This window comes from Salvia splendens, chromosome 1 (genome assembly GCF_004379255.2).
Source record: "Salvia splendens isolate huo1 chromosome 1, SspV2, whole genome shotgun sequence".
Lineage (NCBI taxonomy): Eukaryota > Viridiplantae > Streptophyta > Magnoliopsida > Lamiales > Lamiaceae > Salvia > Salvia splendens.
In genome coordinates, this window is record NC_056032.1 from 302657 (window position 1) to 321063 (window position 18407).

An 18407-nucleotide genomic window follows, 5' to 3' on the forward strand; every position below is an offset into this window, starting at 1 on the left:
TTAATTAAATTGTAAAATCTCGATGATTGTCACATAGTTATATAGTAGTAGTACGCATGTATTAAGAGACACTTTTTAAGTATAAGTTTGATACTCTCTTCGTCTACCGTTAACTCTCACACTTTCACTCGATACAAATTTTAAGAAATAGTATAATAAAAATAAAGTAAAAAAATTAGTAGAATTTAGATCATACTTTTATATACGTTTTAATTTTATAATAAAATTATAGTTTTATTAATGTAAATATAAAAAATATAATTTCCGTCGTTCGTTTATCCACTCCTATTGAAAATGATATTTTGGATCCGCAAGTGGTGAGCGGCAGAATCAAAGCATAATTATGATTAAGATAAGAATAAAATAATGGTAGCAGGCAATTGATAGTTATGACATGAATGTAGAGTGAAAGAATGGTGGATTTCCATTTTCCAGGAATCTAGATATAGATGACTGTGTTACTATTTCTTGATAGATTAGAGGTAATAGGTTGGTTGGTAAAACTCGTGGTATGTGTATCGCCTAGCGTGACAATTAACAACTAACCTAACCTCTGTTCCCTACTTCCCACCCTTATTTATTAAAACACATTCATTCACCTCTGTGTGTGTGTGTGTGCGAGAGAGAGAGAAAATGTCTGCAACTGCAACGCCAACCGTCTCCAAACTCCAAGTGGAATCCGTGGTATTCCCGCCAACGGTAAACCCGCCGTGCTCTAATAAGACCTTATTCCTCGCCGGCGCAGGTTAGTCCCGTACGTGTCTCTCCTTTTTACAATCACACTTTTTCACCGCCGCCCGCTAATGTGCGCAGGGGTGAGAGGCATAGAGATCCAAGGCAACTTCGTCAAGTTCACCGCCATCGCCGTCTACGTGGACCCCACCGCCATCCCCGCACTCGCCGCTAACTGGACCGCCAAAACCCCCGCCGAACTGACTGAATCCGACGACTTCATCCGCGAAATCGTCGCCGGTAAATCCATCAAAACCGAATTAGTAGTAATTGATTTTTAAAAATCACCAATTAATTTTGGTAGGTCCGTTTGAGAAAATGACGCAAGTGACGATGATCCTGCCATTGACGGGGCAGCAATACTCAGAGAAAGTTGCGGAAAACTGCAGCGCTTACTGGAAAGCAGCGGGGAAATACACTGATGCAGAGAGGGAAGCGATACAGAAATTCCTTCTAGTCTTCATAGATGAAACCTTCTCACCTGGTGCATCCATCCTCTTCACTCACTCACCAGCTGGCTCGCTCACGGTAACCGTTTCAGCAGACCGTTGCTCGACGCGATCAACCTCCCATTTTGACATTTTTTTTTGGGCTCGCAGATCGCATTCTCAAAAGATGGTTCCATCCCGGAGCAAGGGAAAGCTGTGATAGAGAACAAGCTGCTGGCCGAGGCGATTCTCGAATCGATCATCGGGAAAAACGGGGTATCGCCTACGGCCCGCCAGAGCTTGGCCGCAAGAGTTTGGGAGCTGTTGAATCAGACTGAGGCAGAGTGCATCAAGAAAGAGGAATAAGATCTTCATCACCAGCTTTGAGCTTTCTAATATTATAATAAGCCTTTGCATATGTTGGTATCATGTATTTTTCACTCCAATTATAATACTAGTACTGAGTTTTTATGGTAAGTACGTAACACCTTTAATTTTACATGGCTTCCTATCCAATCTAGTATACAATAAGAAACCATGGAGAAAACAGAAGAGCTACTGCATCTTATAACACCCCCTGAACTAATTGCAACCTGCGTCGGAACTCACTAATCGACCAGAGATCCGAGCATACTCGCTTCATACACCGGAGGACTGCACGCAAAATTCTGGCAGACGAGCGCAGCAACCTTGTCGGGGACATAGTTGGTCTTGGCCATAGCAGCAATCTTCTCATTGTTTTCCCCCCAGAAATCCATTTCCTCTGCATCTCTAGGGTCTATATGAATCACCTGTATTTACGGGTCCAAACACGAAACTCGTCTCTTAGAGACGAAGAATGAATAATACAGTACGATAAAACGAATCGCAACACTTCTTGTTACTTACTGTTTTATTAGGATTATACGATGAGTGAGCAGCAGCGAACATTTTGTCGAATCCGTCACTCGCCTTGTCTCCCACCACAACAACTTGCTTTCTTGAAGGGACACGGTGCATATCTGCGCCCCAGCACATCAAAGGCATGTCCATTGCCGTTTCTCTTAAACTATTCTCGAAAGCAGCCTGCAACAGAGAGAGTGAGGGAGATGGTTGCAGCGAAAAGTGTCATCGGGAATAGGAAAAGATCATACCAGCAGAACTTCTGCGTTTTGCCTGTAACAGTCAGAAGCCGGCGCTACTAGTGAAGCCAGTCTCACTAAGTTGATCACTGCAACAGAGTTCCCCGACGGTTCTGCACCATCATTGTCCTCTTTGAGGCGGAGGAGGAGTATTGAAATAACCTCCGCCCTCCTCATCCAGAAACAGCTTGTCCTGAAAAAATTATAGAGTTGGTACGAAATCAGAGAATCCGGAGACACCACGTTAGTTTGCAATTTATCACCGCGTTACCTGTGTCTGCTGAAGTTCAATAGCCCAAGCTAGCCAATTTGTTGAACTCCCACATTCATACATATTTAAAAGACCAGATATTAGGAAGGCATAATCGTCTAAAAATCCAGGTGCCTTAGACGGGCCGTTCCTGAAACTGTGCTGTAGTCTTCTTGTCTGCTCGTCGTAAAGTTGATTCTGGATAAAAGTTGCTGCCTTCTCCGCAACTTCCATATACTCCCTAGGCTGTAGTTCACATTAATCAAGAAAACATAAAAATCATTATTGCAAAATTCGCATGACACGTACTTGAAATTAGGAGTCCTACAACTTACGTTAGCTCCAACAACGGGAAAGTGGAACTGTGTTCCTTCATCTTCGTCCTTTAGGATTTTCGACGCTCTAGCAAAGGCAGATATTGCCATCCCATTCCACGAAACGATGACCTGAGAAATAATGGACATCGTCTTCTCTGTTGTAAGATACTACTACATGTAAGATGTTAATGGTTTCTTTCCATATAAATCGTGCTACCTTATCATCCAAAGATGGTCTTGGGCGTTTCGAACGAACATCATAAAGTTTCTTTCTACAGGTCCCCAAGAGCTTTAGGTACTCATCCAGTGGCATACCAGATTTCGACGCCATTGCAGAAGTACTATTTCGACGCCATTACTGTTTTTGGTGAATTTGCTAATGTGATTTAAGCTATGGAATAATGTAATATCAAGGATGCATGAATAAATGATTTTGTTCGCAGCCTATTTCTTGTTCTTCTCTGATAAATAATGTCAGTGGTGCTCATTAGTACTGTCATGGTGAACTTTGCCATTTCTAATATGTATAGACATATATTCCCTTGACCAATTTCAATGTACAATGATCTGTATAAATTGTTGTATTTCTTTGAAGGTGTTGAACTAGTAGGGCTCTTTGAAGTAGACAGCATATAGAGAAGAGAATGATCAAAATATCAAAGGTTAGAGGTTGTGTTGCCTGGTCACTGAGCTCCATGTTCCTCCCCCAAACCGATCCACCATATCTGGAACGGACTCATATTGCTGCACCTCTCGCATGTATGGGTCATCCAGCTTGATCCTCATCTTCCCGGCTTGCTGCCACCTGAGCCAGTGTCCAGTCATAGAACCTGCGCTTCTAGTATATTGTAGATCTCTCTTAATTTCATGAACTTGTGTGAGGCTGTTCTCAGAGGAAGTACAGTTGTGTCTGGATGGTAGGCTGCCTTGATTTCTTCGACGTCAGCGTTTGCAGGTACTCCCAGAAGCATCAGTACTGTTTCACTCATCAAAAGGTAATTCATTAAGAAGATTGAGGTGTAGTTTGTTTGTACTGGTAATATGAATCAGTTGAACTGTTGAGCGAGCAAGTCGTCTTCGTCTTTGGCCTGCTCCTGTGATGACTGCCCCCAGTCCATCCTTCGTCTTCGCTCTCCCAGTGGATTCTTGTGTCAACTCCAGGTGGCGCCTGGCCCTGCACGGCCTGGGCTCGGAAGCTGCAGCGGCGTACGTGGCAGGTGAGTTCCCTTGTCCTCCTCTGTGTTGCATGGGGAATTCTTGATTTGGTAATTCGGTTAGTAGGTGAGAGTGAGAATGAAGCAGGGGGAGTTGCTGTTGGTGCGTGCAGCCACGGAGAAAATCTGATTGTTTCTAGTTTGAATTTCTATGTGGCTCAGGATTATTGTTCAAATGGGGTTTTGTTGTTAGTCCTGAGGAAAAATAATAAAAATGTTATTTTTTTGGAAGTGAAAATGAGCCCATCTGAAGTTTATTGCTCACCCACATTTTATTTAAAATTAATATATAAAAGTAGGATCCATATACCACTAATTTTATCAACTCACTTTCTATTACATTTTTTAAAACTCGTGCAATTTTGGGGAACGGAGGGAGTAATATAGATCGGAGTATCGGAGAAATATAAAATGTATGTGATGAGCATATACTAATTGTTGGCAATTGAAACATAAAAATGAATATAATAATATCTCAATACACAAAAAAGCTTAATCCACTATATAAGTCTCATGGGTCTCTCCTCTTATCACCAATTGGTTTTAGGATGAAACCCATGAATTTCTATCACTAATATTATTAAATAGAACTAATATATAAAAACTTCATCTAACATTAAAAAAATATGAATTTCTTACGTGGTCTTTAGTTTGAATCCTTGCAATTATATGAGAATTACAATGCTATAATTAAGAGCCATTATTTTATAAGTAAAATGTAAGGTATAGATTTTACGCTAAATAAGGTTTTATAAATAATATAAAAACATGAAATTAAATGATGAGAATATTAGTATTGTAAGAAGAAATTAGTGCAACAATTACTCATAATATTACTAATATTGTAGGGAGTAGTAAAAATGATGGAGTAGTGGTGGGGGTTTACAAGGTGGTGGAGGTAGTGGATCATCCTAACCGGCCTATTAATCATACTTTGTGGTATGAATTGTGATAATATAAACAACGAAGAGTGAATAAAAAAACCCTATTTCCCCAAACCACCTTCCTACACTGCTACTGCCGCCGATGGCAACTGAAGTTGGCAGCCTGAAATGGGTTTTCAATACTAAGAAAAATTTGGACGGAAGCGTTCAGAAACGCAAGGCTCGTTTGGTGGCCAACGGCTTCGACGGCGAATCCGTCTCTCGCTTCGAAACGGTGAGAATGTATCTAGCCTTATCCGCACATCTCAACTGGCCTATTTACCAACTCGATGTCCAATCCGGCACTCTAGAAGGAGATCTACACGAAGACATCTACACCTCGCAGCCGGAGGGGTTTGTCGCCCAAGGCATGGAAAATCGCGTCTGTAAATTGAACAAAGCGGTGTACGGATTGAAGCAGGCGCCGCTGGTTTGGTTCACCAAGCTCCACTCCTTCTTCCTCCAGAATGGGTTTCAGAGGACCCGCAACGACCCCTCGCTCTACACCAAGAAGGATTGCGCCAATCGTCTTCTCTTGCTCGTCTGCGTCTTCGTCGATGATGTGATCTACATGGGATCGTCTCCCTCTGTTGTTGCCGAGTTCAAGCAGAGCATGATGCGCGTTTTTCGGATGGAGGATTTGGGGCTGCTGCATTCCCTTCTCGGCTTAGAGATCAAGCAAGGAGAAGGCGGCGTGTTCGTCTCCCAAATCAAGGCTGCTCACCACCTTCTTAACCAATTCAACATGATTAACTGCAAAGCCGTGACTACTCCCATGAGTTTCGATGAAAATCTGCAGGTTGATGATGGCAGCGATAGTATCGCTGATGGAAATAGCTTCACTAGTCTTGTTGAGGGTTTGATCACCTTGACACGCACTAGACCCGATATTGCTTATGCTGTTGGTGTGGTTGCCAGATCCAAGCATGATCCAATCCAACCTTTTGAAGCTGCTAAGCGGATTCTCCGCTACATAGCTGGAACTCGGGATATGGGGATTTGGTATTCGAGTTACGATGAATTCGATCTGGTTGGCTTCACCGGGGCGGGGCCGTTTGGTGATAAGAGAAGTAGCTCTGGCTTCGTCTTCAATTTCGGGTCAGGGGCAGTGGCGTGGGGCTCTAGGGAGCGAGGGCCGGGGATAGTTTCAAAAAGCGAAGCTGAATATGTGGGTGCTGCGCGTTCAGCGTGTCAAGCAATGTGGCTTAGGAGTGTGTTGGCTGACTTGGGTCACCAACGAAAGGAGGCGACCCGGATTTTCTGTGACAATGTGGACATGACCAAGAACACGCTGCTGCACGGAAGAACAGAGCACATTGATATGAAGTTGGATTTTGTAAGAGAGTTGGTTGCTGCTGAGTCCATCTCTTTCAAGAGCTGTGATACTCGTGAACAACAAGCAGACATCTTAACCAAGGTGGTGTCCCCGGACAGACATGCCGGATTCAGAATTCGACTTGGTGTCCGCAGTTATTAATGAAAATCGATGCTTCAAGATTAACTACTTTAGTTCTCTAATTAGATGGCACCTTTTGCTACTATGGTCGATGCTTCTTTCTTCCACTCTTTAGTATGCTCATTTTGACTTATCTGCATTTCACAATGCCATTCTCTTCTCTATATGGAGTACTACTACATATGATTATCATTTTTCTTCTCTCTTGGTGCATATCTGTGTATGATTTTTATGTGTCCATATCAACTGAGTGAGCGCTAAACTTTGGCTAATGTATAATCTCTAAACTGATGAAATTTTAAATGTGTAAAAAGAATAACAATAGTAGTTTTTAAAATTTTCTTGAAAGGTGATCATCATGTTGAATCTGCTTGTGTGGTGTCATAGTTAAGTACACATAAATTTTACTGGCTATATAGTGCCTTTTGATATAGTAGGTGATAAAATTCACATATTCCATGTCAAAAATGACTGCATAACTAACACTTGTCCCTTCTTATCACTGGAAAGATGAAACAAAATTCTCATTTCAACATCAAATTTAGACAACGATATATTTATATCAATGTTAATAATCTCAATCAATCTATTTGGTCTATACTTTTGTTGACATCTCATTTCAATCAGACAGCAAAAGGCCAACTTGTTTATAAATCATTCCACACTCACACTTCAATACTTCATCATTAATTTAATCATGTGGTCATAAAATTTTACCTTTTGAGATTTTATTTTGTGGAATAAAAAGGGTATAATAATACCTGAAGGCTTTTACTTAGTGCCTATATTCAAAATGAATGAATTATGTCCTAAAAAAAATCCTCCACATCCAAGTATGGAGGAAATTACACACCCATATTAATGTCCATCAGGAACAGGAAAGAGAATATACCATGATCATCTTTTTAGAACGTAGATTGATCCTATAACGTTTAATTTTATAAAATTAAACAGTATAGGATCACATCACAGTTCATTCCTATGCACACAGAACACAATAACACACATACACACACAGTAAATGGAGCGTAGAGTTGTGTATAAAAGCGTAGAATACAAGTAGTGTGTACGTACGAACTACACAAGTTGGTGGTCGCGACTCCAAGATTCACCACCGAAAGCCCTCCATTTATTCTCCATCTTTCTTTTAACACAGAATAAAATTTATCTTTTTCCCCACCAAGGATGATTGCAGGAATCTTGCTGAAAATCGACCACCCCTTCTTCACCAAGCATGCGATGATTTTTATTTGTATTAAGAGAAGAAACGTGCACCTTCAACGGTCAGTAGTGGCTCAACGTGTTTTCCTCTTCAAAGATTCTTGAGATTATATTCTTGATCATCAAGGAATTTGTGTTTTTTTTTTAAATAATAATTGAATTGCCAATTCTTCATATCACCATACGGTCAAAAAATGTCCCTATTTCCCCATAAAAATCTAAATATTTTGATGTTCAATTTTGCAAACTCTGTCGCACATTATAAAAATTACTACTAGTATTTTTTATGGACGAATATAACATATACCATTAGATAATAGTATAATACTCCATATTGTTATAGTAATAAATTAAACACGGGTGATAAAATAGTGAAGTGAAGTGAAAAAAAGAAAGGTTTTTTGTTTCGTTTTTGTATGCATCAAACACGGCTGAGCATCCAGAATCGAAGTGTCAAACTCAAAGTAGTGTAAAGCCAACCAACTTTTGAATGTTCTTGTTCGAAAAAGGTCCCTTCTCTTTTCATATATAAATAGAGCCGTAAAACCGCTCCATTCGAGGCAAGGAAGGTTTGTTAGAAATTGTGCAACAAACCTTAAAAAGATCGAAAAAGAAAGCAGCAAAAAAGGAAAGAAAAATGGACAAGATAGGGAAATTGGCATCGGAGAACGGGGTGGTGGTCTTCAGCAAGAGCACGTGCTGCTTGTGCTACGCGGTGCAGATCCTGTTCCGCGACCTCGGGGTGCAGCCGCTGGTGCACGATATCGACCACGACCCAGAGGGGAAGGAGATCGAGAAGGCGCTGATGCGGATGGGCTACAGCGCGCCCGTGCCCATGGTCTACATCGGCGGCAAGCTCATGGGCTCCACCAACGAGATCATGTCGCTCCATCTCAGCGGCTCCCTTGTCCAGCTCCTCAGGGCCTACCAGCAGACCAACTAGTCTCACTTTCTCTTTTTCGATCCTACCTAATCCTATTCCTATTCCTATGTATATACTCATTATCAATGTATTTGTAACGTTGTAGTGGTGAGAATAAGAGTTGGTGCCTTGCCTTGCCTTGCCTTGCCTTGCTGGATGAGGAACAACAGCAAAGATTAATGTAGTCATACTAATTAATTAATTAATGGTGTGATTAGGGCTAGCTCGGATTTATCTGATTCACAAATATTGTTCTTCTCTCTTTTCCTTTTGAATGTTAAATCAACATTAATTAGTCTTCCGTTGCTCTTATTTTGACTTTCGGCCACGTCTCTTATTATTTAATACTCCCTCCGTCACCAACTTTGATTTGCCTCGAAATATAAAGAAAGTGTGAAAAAAGTTAATGAAATGCAAATACACTTTTGTTTGAACTACTATATGGCATAAGTAATGTTAAACCAAGTCAAGGTTGTAAAAAAATTTTAAAAATGATTTTTAGTTTCAGAGTTATATTTTTTGATTATCCATATAAAAATTGTTTTTTCTGTATTTCAAAATTATTGACTATGGACTTGCATAGACATCTTCCTGGTTTATCCTTTTTGTGTAAGAATGTTTCATAATAGCATAGTACTATATGTTTATTACGTTCTAATTTGAACAAAATAATAATTTCACGTTTTGTTCTCTATATGAATATATGTTGTAACTAAACATGAATATATTTGGCTGGAAAGAAAGGGACTCCAAGGGATGCTTTCCACTTTATGAAATTCCTTGTCCATTTCAATTTTCCATTTGCATAAAGTTGTAACAAAAGAAAAATGCTCCACTTTGTGTAGTAATAAGAATCCATAGATTCAACCACTATATTATAGATAAGGAAAGGCATGAAATTCCCTCCAACTTTTCCCATACTGTTTATTTTCTGGAATCATCTGCATATATCTATGAAATAATGTACGTATACCTCAACATCAAAACATTATAATGTTGGACCATTTTTTATTTTGAATTTCGCATATATGTTTGGACAAAAAATCATCAGGAATTATAAGGTCATCCTTGTGTTAATGTTGTAAATTGTAATGGCTTTTGTGATGGTACTGCTTTCATTTCTTCGGGGCTTCGATCGTCGACTGATGTGTCGGAGATGCTGCACTGCACAATGGCCTCTAATGAAGATGATGGTGTTGTTCACTGGTAGGGGTTTCTTTCAAGTTTCAACTAGTTTATGAAAGAAGGCTGATCTTTTCTGTATTTCCTCAGCCTGTATGTTTTTGTATTTGGAGATTTACTAGAAATTTCCCTTTTTTTCATTTTGAAACTTTCAGTTTAGGTGAAGTTATCATCTTGGTTCTCATTTATGACTAATAATTATCAACTAAATGTAATCCAAATTACTAAGTGACTATTAGTTCTTAAGCATGTGGGACATTTTTTTATTTACTTTTTTTAGTTTACACGACTCCTATCTCAAATCCTTAATCAAACTTGTGTCAAACATTTTATGCAATAATTCAGATATGTAACAATCAATCAACGAATGCAATATATATAATGATAAATGAATACTACAAAAAGAAGGTTAATGACTAATGTTTCCCCACTCATCCAAGTTATTTACATAAGTCGTGTGGCGTAAATCTTACTTACAGCCAGAATTAAACCAACAAAAAGCGCTTTTAGCTGAAACTGCAAACACCGGAGCATTCCATTCCCGCAAAATTGCCGCTGCCGCCGTCAGATTTCGAGGTTCAGTTTTTGAGTGGTGGCTGAGAATTTTTGTGGCTTCTAGCTGCTTTAATTTATCGGGTGGCGCAACATTGCCGCGGCCGCCGTGAGAATTTTTCGATTGAATTTTTGAAATATCCTTTTTTTATTTCCCAATCAGCCCGACGATCCGGCGATGGAAACCCTAGGCGCGAATTCTGCAGCTGAACAAACGCAAAATCGTGATGATAATGATGTTCCGCGGGAAGATTTCGGGGCATTGCAGCATGGGTTCGTTTCCTTCTTCCCAATTTTTGTTACATCTTGGTGCAAGTTTTCCTTTTTTTGTGTCTGAAATGTTGATTTCGGTTTTCCAAACGTGGTGTTTTAGGTGCGACCATTATAGGAGAAGATGCAAGCTGAAGGCGCCTTGTTGCGATCAGATTTTTACTTGCCGTCACTGTCACAACGAAGCCACGGTTAGCTTGTGCGCTGTGAAAGAGAGGGAGCTTTTTTTATTGTTGATTGTTTTCTTTTATATCTGCAATTTTGTTAATACATGTGGAATTTTGTGTAGAGTATTTTGAGCAACCCGAGAGATACACACGAGATTGTTCGACATGAAGTTAAGCAAGTATGAGCCACTTCCCTTTACATGTCTTTGTGTTTGTTAAAATTGTAAGCTTTTTTCCTACAAAGTATGGTTGAGTAAGTGTTCTCTCTTTTTTTAAATCATATTAGGTTGTTTGTGCAATATGCAATACTGAACAACAGGTTTGTCTGTCATATGATTATCTGCGTTTTAGGCTTTTTGTCATTTTGATTCCTTTTGATTGTTATGGCTATGATCTGGGTTGTTTCTTTATGAGCAGGTTTCCAATCTATGTTCGAATTGCGGCGTCAAATTTGGTGAATACTTCTGCAACATATGCAAATTCTATGATGATGATGTAATACACTGCCCTTTGTTTACTTTGTTGACACAATGCTCTTTGAACCAGGGATAGTGTCTTTTTTTTTTCTTTTCTGTTTAATTAGTGACACGGGTAGCTTGTTGTTGTGTCAGATCAGTAAAAACCAGTTTCATTGCAATGACTGTGGCATTTGTAGGTAAAAGAGTTCAATTAGTGAATTCACATTGCAATTTTTTATTTAATTATTATATTTTCCTGATGCAATCGTAATTCCCAGAGTTGGTGGTCGCGAAAACTTCTTTCATTGCCCCAAGTGTGGTAAGTAGTTTCAGTCTTTTTTTTGCTTGGCCTGTTCTTGTGATGCATATTCATGTGTGTGATTAATAATTTTCCATTTTTATGAAGTGCAATTTCATGGCTCTGTCTGAAGCACTCAAAGATGAGATCTTCTTATAATTTTATTTCAAACAATATACCTAGTGGCTAGTGTGTCTAGTATCCCCATTTTTCTTCCATGTCAGTCATGTATATGGATTAGAATACATCTAACTATCTTCTTTCTGCACAGGTTCTTGTTATTCTGTTAGTTTGCGTAATAATCACAGATGTGTAGAGAACTCAATGAAGAATCACTGTCCTATTTGTTATGAGGTTTAGTACATTACTCGTGTAATACTGAAATTCATGTCGTTTCATGCCCTTTAATATATAATCTTGTTCCTTTCATGCAGTTTCTTTTCGACTCAACCAAACAGACTACAATTATGAAATGTGGGCACACAATGCATGTGGAATGTTATAATGAGATGTTTAACCAAAACCAGTACGTGTGACATCTATGTCTTTTCTACCTTATTTAAATCATTTGGATCTCACTTGTCTCGCTCTCTGAAAACAACTTTTCAAATTTTATATCCCAATATTTTACAGGTATCGTTGTCCAATCTGCTCCAAGTCAGTGTTCAATATGTCTAATAGTTGGGAAAGATTAGATGAGGAGGTACTTTGCAATATAGTACTTTTCTGCTTGCAGCTGTATGCACATTCTCTTGCGTGTTTATACTTTTAGTTTATTCCTAAGATTCCCTTCCTTCTTCAGGCCATGATATGAAAGATCCCGATTCTGGTTTCTCCACTTCAATAGTTTTCATGGAATCATGCTAGATAGTTCTTCTATGCCATTGTATGAAAGTACCTGACTCTGGTTCTTTCACCTACATTGTTTTCTTGAAATCATCTAAATAGTTACTTTGTGATTCTAGCTGGTCTTCTTTAAGTTTCCTACGAAAATACGTACGGCATGTCTGATCAGCAAGTTAGACTGTTGCAGACTTTTTGTGTTTCTTGCTTTCTTTCATAAATGACATTTATTACTGTCATAGTCGCAATCATGTCTTCTCCTTCACTGCATTTCACTGGGATGCCTTGTGAATTCAAATATACCCTTGAATATCAATTAGACCTTTCTCACATTTCCAGTAAAAGTGATAGTACAAACATAGTTGGAACAATGGGCTATCTGTGGCTTATTGATGGTCTCCATTTATGGCTTAAATTTTGAAAATATGACTCCTACGAGTACTTTTAGAAAAATTGTATGGGTACATGTGAAATGGTCCAATCATAGGCGACGCCCTGAAATTCCTACTTTACTAGAAAAATTGGTTTCTGGTCTTCTCAAGATTTCAAATGGAGTTGTAACTAGTTGAGCATATTTTATTTACAGTTCTGCATCATATCACTACAAATTCTTCCATTCTGGTTTGCACAGATCTTGATTTATGTGGAGATTCTTGAAAGCTATATTCTATGTGGTTCTCCCTTTTTTTTTTATAAATTTGAAGATACCTATACCAAGCATCCAACATTGTGACATGAACACTGGTCAAATATGATCTCCTTTATTATTCCATAGACACTCTGTTGATAATGATATGATATGATATTGATATTGGAATTTGACATTCTAATAGATTGCGGCGACTGCAATGCCTGAGGAATACCGCTACGAAGTAAGTTCATTATCCATTTCTTGATTGACATTTTCTAGTGTTACATTTCTTTGTGGAAGATAATTGATGCCAATCAGTCCGATATCTGTGGCAATGGAACATCTTTACAGAGTTTCTTCTTTTTATTCTTGTATAGTGTATTTGATAGAACTAGATAACAACAATTAAATGCAACTATGCAGGTTGAAAATCTATGCAACGATTGCAACCATACTAGCAAGACGTTCTTCCACATATTTGGCCACAAGTGCCAACACTGTAATTCCTACAATACACGTGTGATAACAAGTGGGGAGACCGGCAACCATAGCTCTACATAGAGCAGTCATACAGAGCATATGTTTTGCTGGATTAGCGGAATTATTACTTCTTCATGGGGTTTGATCCACTGGTACGATGTTTACCAACTATTCTTCATATCATATGCAGTGCGCATTGATCTGGAAAATCCTTCATGCTTGTGGTTGCATAAGTGAATATTGATATAAATGATTTGCCATTTTTCTCTCACATTTTTCTGTATGTATGTATTTTGCCTTGGATGGACAATTGCATTCTAGTCGGAAATATTGAGGATATTATATTTCTTGGACGAACAATTGAGTTTGTAGCCGTATTCAGGAGAAAATAGCCGTGCCCATTATATTATTTTTATTTTAGCTTTTTTTTAAGATCCATTTTATGAAATCCTTTTGTCGATTAAATTCTCAGACAAACGTTCGAAATTACATTTATTTTTATTTATCTCTTTCTTTTTGTCTAGATATGGGAATAATATATGCAAATTCCTAGCAGATTCCAGACTTAAATGTTCTAGTCTTCTGGTATTTTCATAAAACAAATATCTGTGCTAGAAAATGACTTGTTAGTGATGTACTACTGTATTATCAGATATGTGGAGTCCAAAAACCCAACATTTGTCCTTTCTCCTAAAAAAAGTTATCCATTTTGTTTAATACTAAGATCTTATCTAGACCATTCATCTCGCATTATGATGGAGTAAAAATAATCCATTAAAATAATGTATAAAAAGCGTTAGTCTATGCATGGATGGAGTCAGAATAGTAAGGCGAAAAAAATCTATTTCGACTAATATAGTAGTAACATATTTCTTGTCCTCATTGTACTAACAAGGACCGAAAGTGTATTGAAAAGTGAAAACGATGAGTTTTCATGTACAACTATATTAAAATTGAATGTATTGTAGATTAACCAAGATTTTTATTAATAATTAAATGCTTATTCATAATTTCAAACTTGGAGAACAAGAAAAGAAAAGAAAAATGGTCATTGTTTGATGTTACATCTCTGTAGCAAAGTAGCAATTGACTTGCAGCCAACTTTTGGACTGCGATTGTGGCAATTGATATCACTAATTACGCAACAATATCGCCTTATTAGATTCTCAAAAATGTTTATTTGATGTATCTACATTTTACACACACGGTTGTTTGTTATCCTCTCCTGCTTTTCTCCCAAGAATGTGTATAATAGATATGTATACTGCTATATATTTCGGCGTTTGTAGCATACAGAAAGAGGTTTAAGATTATTTTATATTAGTAATATATAATTAAACATGAATTAGTAACTATATAAGAATATTTAAAGTTTACAATGTCACAAAAGTGTTCGTGAGGAATGGTTGAAGTGTATCATACATTGTCCATGGTAGGGGATCATATTTCACTAGATAAAAATATATAATTAAATCGGCCGACGATTCATGGTCAAACCGGCCGATTTTTCGGGTTCCGATCAAAATTTTGATTTAATTAAATTTATTTCTTTATAAGTACTGGACCTAACTGGATTCATTTCATTTTAATTAAAGAATCGAATTGGGGATTGGAAAAAGAAATAATTTATTGCTTTTATACTTTTTGTGTATTCATTAATTGTGATTTAGACATGTATGCATGCATCATGGACCTCGTGTCGTCCCTCAAATTCAACGGAGATTTCAATAGTTAGTAATAATATTAGCCTCTCCCTAAAAAAATATTACTAGCCCGAAAATCTTAACAAATTTACTTAGTTACATATGGGCACACCTATGCACGAAATATGACAATAAATTAATTACTCGGTTATTTCAAAATTAATTTACATATTATCATATAAGCAAAGCTTAAATACGAAATTAGTTAAATTTAAATGTTCCAAATTTTAACAATTTATCATATAAGCAGAATTTGATTTTGAGTTCTCGAGTTAAAGCAAGGTTTTGAGTTTAAATTAATTAATTTTACTTATTTTACAATTTATTCAAATTTAATTTAAGATGAACTAATATTAAATATTTTCAGTTTTTATCTTACAATCTAGTCAACTAAAGTACAATATTAAATCCAATGCTAATTTTATCTTACATGAGGTTATCTCGACTAGTTCACTATTATTATCTTATCTGGTGAACCGAACGACGTTTAAGTGCATACATATTTACTAGTATTATTTTCGTGACTATTGGCCCATAACGAAATTTCGAGCCTGTAAAATTGGCTCGGCCCGTTACAAGGTTACCCTTATTTGGGGTTGGCCACGGCGATTATAATCAAGCCCTGAACCAATTCAGCCTAAAATGGGCTGGCCGAGCTTTGGGTTAAAAGGCCTGGGTTTCGGGCTGAAAATATCAGGTGTTTGTGCAGAATTTATCTATTCCCTTTCCGAATTTGCAATTAGGGTTCGCTTCTTCCGTCGCAGCACTGTAACTTGATCGAAATTTTCACGATGAAGAAAGGTGGAGGGGTTCCCCACCGTAATGATGACAATGATGAGGCGAAAATTGGCGGCGTCACCAACAAGAAAAAAATGAAGAAGAATATGCAGAGACTCGGAGGGCGAGGTGGCCTGTCGCTCGCATCATTTGCCGATGCTAAGGCTAGGAATGACACGTACAACCCTTCGGTTATCAGTATGTCTCTCGATTTCTCCTTTTTAAATTTTTTTTTTTGCTTCTTATAGTATACTGAAACTTGAAATCAGAAACCGTTTGCTAGTTTTGTTTGATGTAATCCCCTTAACTTTGAAGCTATTAGTATCTTTTTCTCTTCAATCTAGTGGATTGCAATATGAATGTGTGTTTGGGTAGCTATATTCGTACGAAACATGGTAACTTTTGCTGAACCGTTCAAGGAAGTTGTGAATATCCACGTTTTTTTAATGATTTTTGTCCATGTTGGGATTCTGTTGTTGTGGAGTACTATATTTCCTCAAGTCTGAATCCTTGATTCGCCTGAAATTTGTTAAGTTGTTATTGGGAGCTAGCTGGCTGGATCAACATATGGTTAATTGCTCACCGAAACTAAATCGCTCTGCATAAAGTTGATTGGAATAGCTGTAGTTCAGTAGTCCCTAGTGAATATTAAGTTGGGGATAAGGGTTTTATCCACCCAAAGCTCGGTGTGAATTATTTGTCGCGTTAAATGATTTTCGCAACAGGCCTGGCATAGCACGGTTGTGGAGGTTGAGACTCGATTTTTGCTGATCTTGGAATTCAATTTAAAGTTGCACTTTTGTTCACCAATTTATCACTTGTAGTGTTGATAAGGTTTAGATGTTGCGAATGCTGCAAATCATGTCTATAAGTGTGTCTAACACTTATGCATAAGGAGCCAAGAGTTTCTAAATCCTACGCCTGCTTACTATCAGTTGGTATCTTCTGCAGAAAAGCAAAGAGAATTCTATAAGAACGCAAAGTATGTTAAGAAATATAAGAAGTCTATAAGTCAGCATGAGCACCAGAGCACTCCTTCCACTGCTCAAGAGCTATTAGAGGTTTGAATTTATACCCAATTAATTCATTTTCCATTTCTTTCTCGCCATTCTTGCTTCTTATGTAGTGTTCCTATGTGGTTTCGATTGCTGCTCGTATCCAAATGCATTATTTTATTTTCAGGATAATTTGTCTCAAAGTTTACAATTCGGCTTATGGCAGGGTGAAAATGGCGGTGGTAACGCCAGCCAGAAGAAGATGAAGTACAAGAAGAATGCGCGAAACCTTCAGGAGTTGTACGAGAAGAAGCATGGCGAGCAGGAGAAAGATAGGATTGAGAGGGAAGCCATGTTGCAAGCTAAGAAGGAAGAGAGAGAGGCAGCAGAAGCTCGAAGGAGAGCACTGAAGGAGAAAATGTATAAGAAAACGAGGTCTGGTCAACCTGTCATGAAATACAGAATCGAGCATATGTTGGAAGCAATCCAAGGTTCAACTAGTTAACACACCTTTTTGTTGTATATGTAAAATTTGCCCCAAAAATAACTCCTCTCCTCTCTCTATCTCTATAATTTTTTTGGTTTTACTGCTGAAATATTGTCCCATGGTGTGAAATGCCATTCCTTCAAAATTCAAATTTTGTCAATGTGTGAAATGGTGTGAAAGAGAGTCCAGTTAACTTAGTATTTGTGTGGAGTGAATTTAAAATCAAAGAATTTGTAATGTTGATATATTTTAGTTACGGATCTGTAATCTTGCCAAATGAGTTGTTACGAATACTAGAGTCATCAAAAAGTCTAAAACAATCTCACTTATATCACGTAATTACAGATAAAATGAATCACGTTTTGTCAGAATCAGCAGAAATAATTACTGCTTTTGTTTTATAGTATGTGACACTTCCTTAAGTATTACTAGTAGTAGTACTATCTATTTGGTGGTGATCTTTTTTTTTTCGTGTAGTAGCATTCAAAGCAGAGGTAAAGTAGTATGAGATTATGCATTGTTTTAATTGCTTGAAAGACCATATTCTACAAAAATTGAGGGCTTATCAATTACCTTGCCACAACTTTGGCAAGGACAAATCAAATAGTGGCACTTTTACCCAGAAAAAAAAACTTTGATACTACTATTATTCAATTTCGTTAGTATAGTCATATTTCTTCAAGGCAAGAAATTAAAATTAGAGTCAATGATCGAACCTTAGCACAAGCTTTACTTGTTTGACTGAAACTTATCAATTTTGTTAATTCACAAAGTAATTTCTCATTTAGTTGGGGTGGTAAATGGAGTTAGGAGTCAACTTTGGAATCGATTGTGAAGATAATTTATCTATGTAGAAAATGAGATTCATTACTGTGTAGGGTACTTACAAATGTTGAGTAAAAACTTATAAAAATCACTACAAAATTGGGAAATCCTAAAAAAATTAGGATATACGTATTCAACAATTCAATAACAAGCAA

The 18407-nt window shown here is 37.6% G+C and overlaps 4 protein-coding genes and 2 pseudogenes across 7 annotated transcripts; 4 read left to right on the top strand and 2 right to left on the bottom strand.

Moving 5' to 3' along the window:
• The first annotated feature begins 513 nt into the window (after nt 1-513).
• On the top strand, nt 514-1637 carry LOC121792913 (chalcone--flavanone isomerase-like). The gene is made up of 4 exons (XM_042191053.1): nt 514-745; nt 814-972; nt 1037-1260; nt 1332-1637. The coding sequence occupies exons 1-4, from the start codon at nt 634-636 to the stop codon at nt 1524-1526; spliced, it is 690 nt and encodes a 229-aa protein (XP_042046987.1). The 5' UTR covers nt 514-633; the 3' UTR covers nt 1527-1637.
• A 126-nt stretch (nt 1638-1763) lies between these two features.
• Nucleotides 1764-3029, bottom strand: LOC121792921 (annotated as a pseudogene).
• A 336-nt stretch (nt 3030-3365) lies between these two features.
• LOC121757223 lies at nt 3366-4333 on the bottom strand (annotated as a pseudogene).
• A 3879-nt stretch (nt 4334-8212) lies between these two features.
• LOC121805855 (glutaredoxin-C13-like) lies at nt 8213-8885 on the top strand. Its single transcript, XM_042205882.1, has one exon. It carries the CDS (start codon nt 8300-8302, stop codon nt 8603-8605), a length of 306 nt encoding a protein of 101 aa, XP_042061816.1. The 5' UTR covers nt 8213-8299; the 3' UTR covers nt 8606-8885.
• Nucleotides 8886-9555: 670 nt separating this feature from the next.
• Nucleotides 9556-13880, top strand: LOC121805822 (E3 ubiquitin-protein ligase MIEL1-like). Of its 4 annotated transcripts, none has more exons than XM_042205853.1 (13): nt 9556-9790; nt 10482-10591; nt 10692-10779; nt 10878-10934; nt 11042-11074; nt 11173-11250; nt 11367-11410; nt 11492-11532; nt 11783-11865; nt 11946-12037; nt 12145-12214; nt 13188-13226; nt 13409-13880. In XM_042205853.1, exons 2-13 carry the CDS (start codon nt 10497-10499, stop codon nt 13544-13546), a joined length of 858 nt encoding a protein of 285 aa, XP_042061787.1. In that variant the 5' UTR covers nt 9556-9790; nt 10482-10496; the 3' UTR covers nt 13547-13880. The 4 variants fall into 4 exon arrangements, with proteins under 4 accessions (XP_042061787.1, XP_042061791.1, XP_042061780.1 ...); XM_042205836.1 differs by lacking the exon at nt 9556-9790 and adding an exon at nt 9852-10342; XM_042205857.1 differs by lacking the exons at nt 9556-9790; nt 11042-11074 and adding an exon at nt 9849-10342.
• Nucleotides 13881-15853: 1973 nt separating this feature from the next.
• On the top strand, nt 15854-17587 carry LOC121805849. The gene is made up of 3 exons (XM_042205868.1): nt 15854-16143; nt 16897-17006; nt 17167-17587. The coding sequence occupies exons 1-3, from the start codon at nt 15960-15962 to the stop codon at nt 17443-17445; spliced, it is 573 nt and encodes a 190-aa protein (XP_042061802.1). The 5' UTR covers nt 15854-15959; the 3' UTR covers nt 17446-17587.
• The last annotated feature ends 820 nt before the right edge of the window (nt 17588-18407 follow it).